Here is a 14320-nt window from a genome sequence, read left to right on the forward strand (position 1 = left end):
AGGGTAACGATGACGAAGGTAATGCAGATGAAGTCAGGCATGCACGAGGAAGAAGATGACGAAGAATTTAATGGCAGGGGTACCCTGTAGCAGACGAGCCAAAGATTCACCTATCCAAGAAGACGATCCGTCCACAGACAAGCCGTGGAGGCCATCTACTCGAAATAAACACCGAGCACCGTCCACAAACGAGCCTCAAGGCTATTCTGCCCAAGAGCAGGAGAGGATTCCCTCAGAAGAGCATCGCGGCAGCCCCCACCGCAGCATATCAGACGTCGTAATTACACAGTCTACGATTGTCATGGAATTTCTCGTGGAATTGACCAGAAGATGCTCCACTTGATTTACGCTCTATTAGTTACACAAATTCATCCCAGCTCAGTTGGCTATCCACAGTAGCCGACATACAAAATCCTTGATGATGTCGTTCAACACCACAAAAGCCGATTCTGCCCTGCGGCACGGCCTTCGGAAGAGGTCGCGCTTCAATTTGTCTTGAAAAACGAGCTCGATTCTATTCTCCCCTCCCGGACGTCCTTCAGGAACGATCTCATCCGAACTCCGACCGAACGCGTGCCCAACAAGACCTCGCAGCTCACCTTCCATTTCGCCCACGTCGTACGGCCACCCCCCATCCTCACACATCCTTCCCCGTGCTCTTTCAGAAATTTCAAATTCGCGTGCGGGAAATGTTGTGCTCTTATGTTTACCCTGCTTTACGTTCTCCAAATAAGCTGATGGGAAATATGCCCTGGGCCCATGGAACATGGGAACAAGGGCTTTCACACGCGAAATTCGTGATTCCTTCCGTCACGTGAAGTACCATCTATTCCACGTGGTGAAATAAATAATGCTGACCACACCATTTCATCAACGTTGTGGTGAAGACCAAGTCGGCAAGGACGTCAACGCGGGGCAGGATGTGGCCAGCCGCGGTCTATCAGTTATCGTGGTCCAAACCCCACCCACTTGTACCAGAACGCTTGACCTCCACCGCCTACATCCCTCTGTCATCTCCTCTCCTGGACGGTGGACGTGGACGGAGAAATCAAATGGATGATGTGGACGACGACGTGGACGTGAACCAAGTGGACCAAGCGGACGAGAACCACGTGGACGACGTGGATGTGGATCATTATCGTGGTCCGAACCCCACCCACTTGACCTTCCTTCCACCACCTACATCCCTCTGTCATCTCCTGGATGGTGAACGTGGACGGAGAAATCAAATGGATGACGTGGACGACAACGTGGACGTGAATCAAGTGGACCAAGCGGACGAGAACCAAGTGGACGACGTGGATGTGGACCAAAGAATGTTGCCATGCTCACATATATTATCCGGGCCACATGTCCAATCTGCGTGTGGACGTCCTGGAAACAGCATCCCTGGGGCCCAAGATGCGGGTACCATAGCTATGCAACAACATGCACACATATCTTTGTTTGTGGACGTGGGAAATATGTGGTTGTTCCGGTGGAAATTCGTTGTTTCAGTTCACAACCGTGAGGAACACTTTATAGTGTTCTGCGAGCGCTTGAAGCGTTTCGGGCCCGATGCCGTGTGGGCCATTGTCAGTCCAAGGTTTTCGTCCGGTGACGACATCGAGATAACATGTAATCCAACAGATGCTGGGCTCCTCCTCCCCGCTCACGACGCGAGTGTAACAATTGAAACTTCTTTATGGGCGAGACGTTTGGGAAAGAGAACAGCGCCCAGCAAGACGCCGCCAGAAGGTCGGCGCCCCCGATTCGGCGACGGTCAGGTGCAGAAGAGGCGGAAACCCAATCGCTGCATCCCGGGAGATGAACTGATCCGCGAAAATGAGATACTCGGTTGTGGCGGCCTTCAAAGTGACGTCCGTGTCCCTTCTGATGACCACCGAAATGGGAAGGCCGGAACTCCTTCCCTTTGACGTTCGATATGCCCATATGCGCGTCGAATTTTTTGGCGCGATCTTGAACCCGCCTGCGTTTGTTGTTTCCTCGTTGTTCCCTGTGAGGCACATGTCCAAAACTTTGTATCCGTCGAAAAGTGCGGCAATGAAGACTCCGTTGTGACGAAGATGCGTTGTCACCGTCTCCAGGAAAGTGGAAAATGTCTCCGGGGTCTGGGAGAAGTAATGGAGTGCGAATTGGCAAGAAACAATATCAAATTTCGCCTCCTGGGATCAAGGGAGCGTTTCTTTTGCCAAATCACATGCGCTGAAACCCGCCTGGAACGGATGGACGCCTCTCGTCGTGTTGAACATTGAGGCCCGTCTTTTGGCCTCTGACAGCAGCTTGTCCGAAACGTCCACGCCCAGGTATGAACCGCTTTGAACGTTCGTCTTTTGACCCCGCCGCGAGGCATTTGCTCATGACGTTTTGCTATTTCCCGAGGTCACCGCCTCGCCCGCATATCAAGTCGAGGACTTTCAGCACGGTGTGTGACCTCTCCCGTTGCGGGACAAGACACATTTGGGTTACCAGCCGGATAAGGGTGTCTTTTGCCGGTTGTGATACTGTCTCATCGCATCGAAGGGCCCTATCTCTAAGTCGCTGATCTGCACCGGGTCGTGCATGCTCTTCCACACATCCATCGCTACCGAATGAAAATTGGGCTTCGTTTTGTCCTCTCACTCTCCAAAGTTGGACAGAACCACCTTGAAACGTGCATTTTACGATCGTCCTGGCCCACAGTATGGTACACATCGGGTGATCCTTTTGAACCACCAATTGCGGGCAAGGAGGGAAAGGGATGAAGCGGTTTCCATACAGATCTTTGGCGTGACCTCGAGCATTTTCACACACATTTCCTCACGAACTGACAGGGACTTCAGTGTAAGGTATTTGGGAGTGTAGAGCACAGTGGTGGTGGCTGGAGAGCTGGCTTTCTCGTTTCCTTCCGTAGCCTATTCTTGGGTGCCTGCCCGGGACGCCCGGCGACGAGAGAAGGGGTCCGGAGTAATAGTTTTACTCTGTCTTGCAACTAAACTATTCACATAATATACGATTGATCCAAACGCATACGCAGGGTTGGCGTAAGTACAGCCGGCGCCGCCATGTTCCAACTCATTTCGCTTTCAAGGCCTTTTTTGGCGGATTACAGCACAGCGTTTCGGCTTCTGCTTCCGGGATGCCAGCAACGGTAGCAGCCATGACCAACGCCGAGTCTCGGACTCTCTTGAAGGGATTTACGTTCTTCTGCACGACCGTGTCCAGCAGGGTCATATCGAGCGCATGCGTCGCGGCGCAAATGAAATGCAAATGCGCGTGGTGGAGGGGGACGGTCCCCGATCTGGAAAGTGCGTCTAGGAGGTCGAACGCCGCTTCCCGTTCCATGCGTTGCGTATTTGGGTCGAGCTGAGATTTCGTTACGCGTTGCAGAATGGAGGCCGCGCGGTGGCGTGTCCATGCCTCGCCGAGGGAGAGGATGGTGGGGCGGATGGCGTCTTTGGAAGCCAACGCCCGGAGACGTGTGTCCAGGGTCGTCGGGAAGCGCATGAAGTGGAACCGGGGGTCTGATTCCGGTGTGGAGTTCTCAATGTCGTCGTCGGCCCCACCGTCGTCTTCGGTGGACGGGCGCGGGGGCGTGGGTTGACGCTGCTCTTGCGAAGACGCGATGGGTTGGGTTTCTGGCATGCCGGACGCAAACATGGCCTCCGGCGCACCTTGTGCCGCCATGCCAACCGCGCCAGTGGCCACCTTAGATTTCAATTTTATAGGCTCGGGGACCATAGGACCTGTGGCAGCAGGAGGCGGAGCGGCTCGTAAAACACCGCTGCTGCTGCCGAAAAGGCCTGCAGGGGCAGCAGACCTCGTGGCGCTTCCAAGCCCTTCTGTAGGAGAGTAGCATGCACTGTTAGGAGAGTAGTTTGCGCTGGTAATAGAGTAGGCTGGGCTGCCAGGAGAGAAACTGCCATACACAGTTTGCTGTGCTTTCGCTTTGGCGCTTTCGATCTCCTCCTGCCCCGCAATCTTTATCATGGCGAAGATGTTGGCGGTGTACGCCTTCACGGCCGCCAACCGAGCCGTCAGGGTGGTGGTTTCCGCCGGGGGGTTCTCCTCCTCAAACCGCAGCAGATCACTCGGGATCTGGTGCTCTATGAAGAGCTGCATCAAATCCTGCGTAAGCTTGATCTCCTTCGTGGGTGCGTCAGAGGGCAGATTGAAGAGTGATTCCAGCTGCGGTTTGATGTCGATGTGGCAGATGGCGAACAACGTGGCCTGGAGCTGGAGGGCGCGTACCGCTTTCGCAAAGGTCTGCTGCTCAAGCGAGAGCGATTCGATCGCGTCGTTGAATTCCTGCGCGGTCGGGATCAGCTCGAGGTTGAGCGGAATGTCCAGATCGTCCTTGTTTTTTACGATAAGGGCACCCTGCGGCTCGAATTCGGTGGGGGATACGATGCGGCCTGCCATGAGAATGAAGGAGCTGAACTGGCGGGCCCGAAACGTCCCGAATCGGAAAAGTGATGGAACAGGCAGGCGTGCAGGGTGCGTTTGCCAGAGAACGGAATCTTGGTGGCGGCGTTGATGGGAACGTACATGACGGGGCTCTTGTGGTCTTCAAAGGTTCCGGACTGCAAGTTGATAATTTTAGCCGCGTCATTGAGCGAGGATGTTGAAGATGACGAATGGTGTATTGTGTTGTAAGTGCTGTTATATTCGATACTGATGGACCCTTCGGGAGAATGGCCCTCTCTCTGGACTGCAAAACTGAATGGAGAGGGGACGTAATCCTTTTTGAAAACTTGTTGGTTTTGGTGTCGGACGAGTTGCGTGAAATGGTGCGGAGTCACTTTGCGTCCAATCGCGGCGATGAGTTGCGTTTGCAGCATGTGCTCAATCCCTTCTATGGACCCACTATGGACCGCACGAAAATGCTCGAGAGTGTCGTGGCGTGGTTGACCATGACAATCAGCTTTCCTTCCACTGCCGTGATGATTTTCCCATCCGGAATGGCACTGTCGACCATGGCGAAACGTTCATTTAGGGTTTGTTTCTGCTCTGCTAAGAAGCGACCGAGGTCGAAGGGCGACAGCAGGACGCTGGGGCTGTCAGTCCGCTTTTCGAAAAGGGGGACGACGGGGACAAAGGTGTCATGATCCGTCAGTGCTGCCAAATTCACTTGGGTCCAATCGACTAGTTCCGCCAGGCCATACAGAAAGTAATTGCGTACTTGAGTGGCCCAAGACAAGAAGGAATAAAAGTAGGCAATGGCCTTGTTGATGGCCGGGTTACGCCGCGGGGTAACACACTCTGGGTCCGTCCTATCGATCCGGAACTGGAAAGGCTCGGTGTCGTCTCCGGACAACTGTGACAACATAAACGTGTCGTCCACATCTGCGGGATCCCTCACGCGTGAAAGCGGAATTCGGGGCACATTCTTGACGGTCGAAACCATCTCTCTGCTGCGTTCCACATCTCCCAATATCACCACTCGCTGTTGTGCATCTGCCGTCGCGTTTTTGAGCCCAAACAAGAGGGACAGGCGGTACCGCACATGGATGAGATAGACGTACTCTTTGATCCTTGTCACGACTTTGTGCTGGCTATGCAGGAGAAATGTGTCGACCGCTCTATTGCTACTATTTCCGTCGTTATTGCTGTGGTTGTTTTTGTTATCGTTGCCGAGCACCGCCGCCGCCCCAGTCACAGATGTAAAGTCGCTCACAGGGCCCTCGACCACACGTTCGCGCTCTCTCGAAAAGTCACAATGCTCCTCCGACTCGAACCTCATCACTACTCCCATACGCTCCGCCTCCGACGTAGCGCACCATTCCCTCGCTACGCGCCAGGCCTCCGAGTCATCTTTCCAGCCGAGCAGGTCGAGGCAGGTGACATGAGCGCTCAGGGCGGCAGTGGTCAGAACTCGGCCAGGTGGTACTTGTCGGTGTAGGTGTGCGGGACGTCCGCGGCGTAAAGTGGTTTCCGGTTCGTTTCGAGGATGCGTTTGATGTCCTCCAGCGCCGTGTGGACCGACTGCTCGTATATGTGGGGATAATTCATGTCTGGTGTTCCGACGGTGTATAAATAACAAGTCGTAGCCGTAGCTCCCTTTCCCTTATCTCTTTTTCACTCGACGTGCACAGATCATAGAACAAAAACGGGCTAAGCGCATTCTGTTCATAACATTGCACTCTCATTCTGCATCAACATTGACCTAATTCATCGTTCTGGACACAGGTACATTACAATCTGGTCTCCATGGTGATTTCCGTCTATGAGAACGGAAAGGGTATTACTGGAAGCCGCTCTCGCGAGAGGCAACCGGTGTGGGTTTTCACGAGACCTTGAACTCACGTTCGCTCTCCTCCCTGGGGTAGTACACAGACCCACACTTGTGTTTACCCCAGCGGTATCATCACCATGGACGAAAACGACAATGACTCTCAGCACGACAACGAAACGCCGTCCCAGGCCGAAGTCCGAGACGAGGAGACGTCTGAAAACCACCACGAGGAGGACGACGCTCAATCCCCTGAGCGCACCATCCTTCGCCGCATCCCGAGCCTTCCCGCAAACCCCACAGCCGATGAAATTGCGGAATGGGAAGAGAATCTCTCTCACGCCGAGCAGGTCGTCGCCTCTATTGAGCGAGACAACCAGGCTGCCCTCATCGCCGCCCTCGAAAGAAAACGGGAAAGGCTTGCAGAACGCCACCACGCCGCAATCGCCCTGGCTAGGGAGCGCCGCAAGCGTACGCACGACGACATGTTCACGTCGAATGCGCCCATCCCCATCCCCAAACACCGCCTCGATGCAATTCATGCCAAAAAGGCGCCCGTTGTCCTCGCGCTGAAGCCCGGCAAACTCCCTCCTCGCCCCCGGCTTCAAAAGACCATGTGGGACCTAAACTGGACACGCAACGACCGGTGTTCATTGCCATGAGCCAACCGCTCCTCTCCCTCCGCGACATTCAAGCGGCCGAGAAACCCAAAACCAAACGTCGTCGCCTCCCGCTCGCACCGGAGGATGATGATGAGGACAACGTACTCGAAAACGGTTCGCACCATTCCCACTCCAAGTCCGACGCCGCCGACACCCACGTGCGTCTCCCAACCAGCCGGTCGGTGATTCTGCTCAGCATGCACCTTGCGGACATCCTCCGCGACGAATGCGTCGTATCCGTATCGACGCAGGAGGAGAATGAGAAGGAACTCCAGCGTCGCATCCCCAAAGTTGAAGTGTTGGACGCTTACTCCATCAACATGAACTCCGGCACGCCCAATGACGATGTCCTCCTCGCGCATTGCTCGGCTGCCGAGAAGGAGGCTTTCATGAAGGCGAAGGCAAAATACGCTCCCCTCGTTCACCGGCACCTACGGGCTTTCAAGGAGCATGCCACCATCCTCTCCCTCCTCGGTCAAGCAGCCGCGCCGGCGATGACGCAGGAACAACTCGTCTCCATCGTCCAACAGACCATGTCGGTCTGCGACCAGTGAGGGGCGCGCGAAGACACCTCTCTCCTTTTATGCACATTTTCTTGCCCCTGCGACTACAACTTTCCTTCAACAAATTTCACGCGCCGGCACTTGGTTTCGAGCAAATTCCCCCGACCGCAAGCGACCGGCCAGTTCCTTTTGTTTTGGTTCTTGCATCTCTCATCGTCCCTTTTGCACGCCGCCCCTTTTTTTCTATCGCCGGTTTCAAGTCATTTCATCATGAAGCAGCCACGACCACCTGCCGACGTTTCAGATTGGGACAAGGCTTCCGCCGCCACCCCGCAGCCCGCCGTTGCGCTGGCCTCTGTTGCTACTACCGACGGCAAAGACACGACCGAGACGCCCGAAGCGTCGTCAGAGTTTTCCTCCTCCTCGTCGTCCACCGTTTCTTCCATGTCCGTTGTTGAGGGATCACCAGAAAGCTCAACGCCTTGGGGACAGGTTTCGTATATGAGTCGGAAGTGCCCGAGGTCATTTACCACTCCAATTACGAAGGTCTCGACCTTGACGGCGATCCCTTTGTCTTGACTAGGCAAGCGCTGCAAGACAAAATCATCCATCACCAGGAAAAGCGATTGCTTGCCACGGCGCCGCCTGCGAGCGGAAAAAGCAGCATGATAGCTTTTCTAATCCGTCGCCTTGAGGAAGCGCAAAAGCAAGTGTTCCTCCTGAAAATGGCGGCTCCGAAGGATGAGAAGGCGCAGCGATCTGCTTTGCGGGGAGAATTTCGATGCGCGCTTTACACCGCTGGAGTCTCGGCGGAGGATTTCCGCCACATGTCCTACTCCACTCTGCTGGAGGGTGTGCTCAAGTCCCACGATTACGTTTTTATCGATGACGCCCAACGATGGTAAACAACAACTTTGATGGAAGACCTTATAAAGGGCAACGAAAGTCGCGCTCGGGTGGTCTTTTTCGCTTCGCTATCTCCTGAAGCGTCCGATTTGCCAACTCCCGCAGTATCTGGTCGGCTGTCTTGGAGTGACTTCAAACTGGAGCAAGCCGAGCAGGACGATTTTCATAGCCGCGTGATCGAATGGGCAACCACCGCACGGTTGGGGAACGAGCGCTTCAACTGGCTCGTTGACATGCTGCCAATTATCAAAGCGCACACTGGTGGCCATGTGATTTGCTTCGTCTGTATGTTTAAGAAATGTGCGAGGCATGGCGGAAAGACGCCGTGATCGAAGGGTGTTCGACTGTTAAAACGGCATTGACTCGATATTACTTCGGCCCCATCTGCCACGCGCTTGTCAGCAAGCGCGCTGGTTTTGGCCTGCGCACTTGTCGTTACCGGAAGTTCAGACGCTCATGAGAAAGCTGTTTGAAAGTGAGGCGCCTGTCGAAGCCCCACCCATCGGCGCCGACAACGGAACAATGTCCGCCGAGAACGTGGCGAAACTGATCCTTCTCCGGGCCGTCGTAGTCGTTAGCGTCAGCGATCCCCTCAACTCGCACCGCCAGCTTCTCGAGTTTGCGACTTCAGTTCATTGTCGATATTGGTTCCGAGTGGCGTATCCTTCCGCCATCACCGCAGAGGATACTTCTCGTGTGCATAATGATATCGACGTGTGGCTGCGCTTCGTATTGCGAGCGTTCCAAAGCACTGCGCTCTCGAACCCAAGCTCCCACGGCAACAGCGCACTTTTACTTCCTTTGGAATGGACGTTCCAGCATGAGTTTTGGCGCGGCGCGTCAATGATGCTGCCTCCCTCCATGCGCGTCGCTGCCGAAGTGTCAAAAGTCATGACCCGATCGACGGTGGGCCGTACGCGGCTGGACTTTTGGGTAAACTCCTCGCTAAACTGGGCTGTCGAGCTAATGCGCAGCCCACAGTCGGACCCTGACAGCATCAAGGATCATGTGGATCGAGTTCGTGAGAACGGGCGCTACTACGGCCTGGAGCCGGCTCAATGGCGCGTGGTAAATTTCGACCGCCAGGGTGTGATCTTGAGCAAGCTGCTGCAGATGCAACCGATGGCCTACTCGTGCCAAGGTCTCGTATCATACTCGCCCGCAGTCGCGCCGAGGGCGCTCCGGCGGCACTCTCTGGAGAGTGTGCCGGACAGTCCAACGCACACGACAGTCCAACGCACTTTTCTTTGGGTGTTTGTGGAACCCAAAAGTCAATGACAATTTCCGTACTTCTTCAGGTGTGCGGGCAGGCCGGCGACTTTTGCTGGTGGCTATGCTCGGATGATGAGTACTTGGGGCGTCATACCCAGACTTTGGGCCACTAAAGACATCGGATCATCCGCAGCAAAAATCAGCTAACCCTTCTCAAGAAAAGCTAGAAAAGTGCGTTGGACTGTCCTGTGCGTTGGACTGTCCGGCACTCTCTCCAGAGAGTGCCCGGCTTCACGCAGCGCGGGAAGTACCGGGTCGACTGTCACTGTCAATCTCCGATACGCAGCGGCCTTTTCCTTTCATTTCTCTCTGTTTCCATGCTCTTCGCGTTTCCCATTCCCTGTTCCCAGAGAATTTGAATAGCGTGACTCCCCTTATCTCCCCCCCCCCCCCCCCCCCCCTGCTCGCCAGAAGATCAACAGCAGTTATCACGCTGTTCTAGTTCTTGCTCCTGTTCTAGTTCCGGCTCCTGCTCCAGTTCCGGGGCTCCTGTTCCAGTTCTTGTTCCTGTTCCAGTAGTTCTTGTTCGCGCCCCAGTAATACAGTCTCTGTCTCCCAGTCCACTTCGGTGACTCCGTCGACGCAAGCTTGGCCCGCGCAAACCCCTGGAGCACTCCGTTGAGATATTTCATCCATGCTTCAACAAGACATGATGATAAATTTGGATGATTATTGACCACAGATCTTATATTGAAGAGAGATAATGCCCGTCTAGTTAGGATTTAGTAGGGGATGGACCCATCAGCAAACCATTCGGCAGGTAGCCGCGAGCGCTAGTCCGACTTTGGGGATTCTGGCCGAGGGGGAAAATCCACATCTCCGTGCTTGAGATCGTCGTCCGGGTCCGTTCCCGGGTCGCTCCAAAATTCTGAGTCGTCACTGCTGTCAGTGGTGTGGCTGCCGAGGTCAGAGTTATCAGAGTCGCTGACCGGGTGGTCCTCTTCGAATACTGAGTATGTGTCGTATTCGTCACAACGGAAAACAAAGGTCGTAGCCAGGGCGGCGAGAAGCAGGAAAAGTTGCTGAGGGCTGGAGAAGCAGGGCAACGAGAGCTCCCTCCATGCTTCCAGTAAGTGTGGACTTGAAAGACACTCAGGGAGCGTCTTCAGATTCAGAAGATTCGTTTCAAGAGTCGGGATACCATCGCAAAGCACCTCAAAGTCCAGCAGAATCTTTTCAATACCGTTGCCCTTTGACATAAAAACAACAGAGCAATCAGCAACATTCGTCCGCTCGGCGTCGTAATCACTTAATGTGCTGAATCTCGCAACGAACTGCGTGTCTGGCGATTTGCGAAAATGAAATACAACATCGCCCTGATTGCCTCCGCAACAATATTCTATGTCCTCCAAACCCCGTTGAGGAGCGGCCGCGACGGGGACAACGTTAAACTGCGCCCATTCAGCTATATCGCCCAGCGTCGGCTCAAAGACGAGAGGGATCCCGCCTAACAAGGGCTCCAGTTCGAGATGGGGTTTCAAATCGCAGGACAACTTGCAGTACACACGCTCCAGTAGCGGGAAATCAAAGAATGATGCAGCCCAGAGCTGTTGTACCAAACCGGAAAGCGTAGACCAAATTGTCTTTGTCATGCGATTCCTGGGCGAAGCGCAGAGTAGTGATATAAGGTGTTCCCTTGTAGCCGTAGGAAGGTCTATGAAAGTGCTGCGAACCAACTCGTACATCTCCTTCTCCATGTATGCGTCGCGATCGGAAAGCGTTTTATCGAAGGGAGCTTGCGGATGAAAATATTGACATCTTCGGATTGCGTTTGCACTGTTGCAGCGGAAGCATGGATATGTTCTCGCACTTCCGGAAAAGCGGTACGGAACCAGTCCCAGATCTCCTTTTCAGGCACGCTAATATTCAATGCTATGTTCTCGACACAGCTAGTCAAGCAGATTTCGTCATCCCCACCGACCCCGTCTTCATCCTCGACAGGCTGCCATAGGCTGTATGCAACAACCGGCGGCCGCCCACGATATGCACGGACGAAACCGCGCTGCTCTTCGGGCAGTCTTTCCAGCGGAACGAGAGGAGATGAGGCATCAGTTATAAAGAACCCTATCGTCAACGAAATGGCCCCGGTTCCATAACGGCCTCGCATGTGATCGTTGAGGCGACAGCCAAGAATAACAGTCTGGTGGCCGTTCGCGGTGAACAGGGGTATCGCCACCGCGCTCTGGTGAACTCTTTGGCGGCTTCTGTCATATTGTATACTAGCATCGTTCAGGTAAAGAGGAATCCACCCTTCGGGCAACGGACACGGGGGCGTGCAAGCGATCAAACCAGCACGAATAGTGGCGGTTGCTGCGTGACAGGCGGTGTCATACTGGGCGCGGGTGTCCAATGCGGCTAGCTCGAACCACAGAGCAGCGGCGGCTTTGCAGAGAAGAGGAAGGAGTGGGCAGGAGGCAAAAAGCTTTGATCGAAGAGCAGAGGAAGTGGCTGCGAGACGGCAGAGCGAGCGACCGTCTAGAAGCGCCGTCACACGCGCGAGTACCGGGTGGGCAAGGAGGATCGCCTCCATTCCTTGGCAGTTCCGTCCTGCTTGCGCGTCCGCCAAGTGGCTCTTGAGACTCTGATGAGATGACCCGATCGAGGCCTGCGTAACGCATCTAGCAGTTCAGCAGTTCTCCCCTGAAAGTCAAGTCGCGGCATGCTGTGGGGGGTGTAGTCACACAAATGACAGGTTATGGGCTGTCAGATTCTTTCTGCGATTATTTCGTCATCACCGGAGTTCATGTCGTATATATGTACAAGGTCATCTAACGAGCCAGATTCAACACTTGAAACTTCCTCAATCACGACAGTCTTACAATACATTGAGAGAACCATGATGACAATGGGAAAATGCACATGCACAGCACATACCAAATGTGTGCGGAAGAGGGAGCAAGCCACTAAACTGCGGTCTCCTTGTAGCGGCACCTAGGGTCGTTGTGGACCTTGTATGACGGCGTGTCAGGATGTTGGGGGATCGGGCGAAGAGTCGGCGGCGTATTAACTCCCAAACGGAGCACTTGCGCAAACATCGCAGTCGGGACGATGTAGACGGTTTGGTCCGGGGAGACAAGAAGATAGCGTTGGCCGGTTATCCTCTCATAGTGAATGCGTGGCCGTCTCATATTGAATGCGTGGCCTGAATGCTGTGCCATGCCTCAGCCGATACACGGTCGTCGTAACGCGAGAGCACAACGGGGGATTTGTCGAGAAATGTCCGACGTTGGGGAGATTGATATCTATAGAGGTGAATCCAATCAGGTGTCAACATGGCCGTGTGCTATCTGGCACTTCGACGCTGCTGACCCTTACCTCGATGCAACCCCGTTAAGTACAGCAATTGACCCACTTCTCATAGAGAGTCTGAAGCGTTTTCGAAGTTTGTTTCTTCGTGATCGGTGTGTCGCTGGCCGAGTCTACGAACTGTGTTGAGTGCCCGAGTCTGGGTAGGCATCAGCTCTTTGCTAACATACAGAAAGGGTGGGGAGGACAACACTTCCCTGCTCAGACTGTCGCTTACCCCTTCATCGTAACCTCCGCTCAGAGGTGGTGTTTGAGCTTGATTTAGGAAGTCAATTTCTCTAATGCCTACAAGACAGAGCAATCGCACTGCACTGGTTCTCTGCTAATGACAGGTCGATCGTAGCCGATCCCGCCAGGGCCGCCACGATTCTAAGGTGTTCCGCACGGAGCGCACGCGTAGTTTCGGGCTAGACAGTTTGGTTAGCCCGCGTCTAATTCCTCCCATGGGCTTCTCGGTTCTCGGTAGGTCAGATGGACCGGAGCTGTCAGGCTGGCCTTTCTCGATCGCCGCTGTCCCGAGTCCCGACGGAAGCTCTACTGTATAGTCTGTCCTGCTGCAGATTGCCCGGGACATCGCGAGTCGCGACTCGGGCGGACGGAATACTAGTGCATCTTTCAGTGAATGTGAGCAAACAGTGTTTCCTGACGAGGTTGCCTCTGCGTCCCTCCCTACACCCAGAGCGAGGAGAATATTCCTCATCCCTGACTTACAGTACTGGACATGGAGCAAGCTCAGCAAGCACGTTCTGGATTCTGAAGTTTGGTCCATCGGATGTCCACCACTGTTGGAACATTGTGGCCACCCCTCGCCAACAGGTTAAATGCGATTCATACTCATATTATCAAAGACACTCAATTGCACCACAAGGTGAAGGAAGTTGGTTACATGGAGGTCAGGCACACCGAGGTGGTTCTGGAGTGAAGCCGACGAGCTCAAGTTACACTGCGGTCAGAGATTTTGCTCTTTCGGTCCTTGTAGTTCAGATGTGCCCACCGATCGTCTAGAGCCCACTGACCGAACTCGTAGATGTATGTAGTTCCTGAAACGGCTGTACTGTATTGAGTATGTCTCACGGCACCTACAGCTGTGGTCGAAACCGCAAGGCTTGCTGTCGCATCGAACTCCAGCATGCAAACCCAATTTCACGCGGGGTTTGCGGTGTATCCTTCAGCCAGGTTACGCCAAGAAGCGGCATCTCTGGTGTCTGGCTGGAATGCCTACGGTAGCCTCAATGCGTGACGCGTCTCCCCGGGGCACACATGGGCGATTTGGACACATTCCAACCACCACTTGTTATGAGCTCTATATATATATATATATAGCTCGTTAACTCTGACGCGCTACAGCTTGCGGGTCGAGCGAGGGTTGCCTTATGTGGATGCGGAAACTCAGTCCCGACTTTTTCGCTGAAAAGACATTACTTTTTGCGGACGGGTCGCCCAGCGCTGTGTTGTGCATA

At 54.3% G+C, this 14320-nt stretch overlaps 6 protein-coding genes across 6 annotated transcripts; 2 read left to right on the top strand and 4 right to left on the bottom strand.

Moving 5' to 3' along the window:
• Nucleotides 1-3054: 3054 nt before the first annotated feature.
• Nucleotides 3055-5991, bottom strand: EV422DRAFT_509988 (uncharacterized protein; the record flags this gene model as incomplete). Its single annotated transcript, XM_053068890.1, has 4 exons — nt 3055-4394; nt 4421-4562; nt 4847-5831; nt 5870-5991. The coding sequence occupies 4 exons, from the start codon at nt 5989-5991 to the stop codon at nt 3055-3057; spliced, it is 2589 nt and encodes an 862-aa protein (XP_052921089.1).
• EV422DRAFT_546845 (uncharacterized protein) lies at nt 5973-6835 on the bottom strand. Its single transcript, XM_053071563.1, has one exon. It carries the CDS (start codon nt 6751-6753, stop codon nt 6151-6153), a length of 603 nt encoding a protein of 200 aa, XP_052921090.1. The 5' UTR covers nt 6754-6835; the 3' UTR covers nt 5973-6150.
• A 474-nt stretch (nt 6836-7309) lies between these two features.
• EV422DRAFT_623629 (uncharacterized protein) lies at nt 7310-8281 on the top strand (the record flags this gene model as incomplete). The annotated part of the gene is made up of 2 exons (XM_053074232.1): nt 7310-7873; nt 7960-8281. Exons 1-2 carry the CDS (start codon nt 7647-7649, stop codon nt 8279-8281), a joined length of 549 nt encoding a protein of 182 aa, XP_052921091.1. The 5' UTR covers nt 7310-7646.
• An 82-nt stretch (nt 8282-8363) lies between these two features.
• EV422DRAFT_326825 (uncharacterized protein) lies at nt 8364-10120 on the top strand. The gene is made up of 2 exons (XM_053066327.1): nt 8364-9512; nt 9794-10120. Exons 1-2 carry the CDS (start codon nt 8739-8741, stop codon nt 9911-9913), a joined length of 894 nt encoding a protein of 297 aa, XP_052921092.1. The 5' UTR covers nt 8364-8738; the 3' UTR covers nt 9914-10120.
• Nucleotides 10121-10327: 207 nt separating this feature from the next.
• EV422DRAFT_572018 (uncharacterized protein) lies at nt 10328-11146 on the bottom strand (the record flags this gene model as incomplete). The annotated part of the gene is made up of 1 exon (XM_053073058.1): nt 10328-11146. One exon carries the CDS (start codon nt 11144-11146, stop codon nt 10328-10330), a length of 819 nt encoding a protein of 272 aa, XP_052921093.1.
• Nucleotides 10913-12224, bottom strand: EV422DRAFT_326787 (uncharacterized protein). Its single transcript, XM_053066326.1, has one exon. The coding sequence runs from the start codon at nt 12082-12084 to the stop codon at nt 11209-11211; it is 876 nt and encodes a 291-aa protein (XP_052921094.1). The 5' UTR covers nt 12085-12224; the 3' UTR covers nt 10913-11208.
• Nucleotides 12225-14320: the final 2096 nt, after the last annotated feature.

This window comes from Fimicolochytrium jonesii (genome assembly GCF_025526975.1).
Source record: "Fimicolochytrium jonesii strain JEL569 chromosome Unknown EV422scaffold_40, whole genome shotgun sequence".
Taxonomy (NCBI): domain Eukaryota; kingdom Fungi; phylum Chytridiomycota; class Chytridiomycetes; order Spizellomycetales; family Powellomycetaceae; genus Fimicolochytrium; species Fimicolochytrium jonesii.

Excerpts from the sequence above, each read along its gene's own strand:
- EV422DRAFT_326825 (XM_053066327.1), top strand. The coding sequence starts at position 8,739 with ATGAGAAAGCTGTTTGAAAGTGAGGCGCCTGTCGAAGCCCCACCCATC. Across the intron at positions 9,513-9,793 it reads ACAGTCCAACGCACACGACA|CGCGGGAAGTACCGGGTCGA; the intron begins GTCCAACGCACT and ends GGCTTCACGCAG.
- EV422DRAFT_546845 (XM_053071563.1), bottom strand. The coding sequence starts at position 6,753 with ATGAATTGCATCGAGGCGGTGTTTGGGGATGGGGATGGGCGCATTCGA.
- EV422DRAFT_326787 (XM_053066326.1), bottom strand. The coding sequence starts at position 12,084 with ATGGAGGCGATCCTCCTTGCCCACCCGGTACTCGCGCGTGTGACGGCG.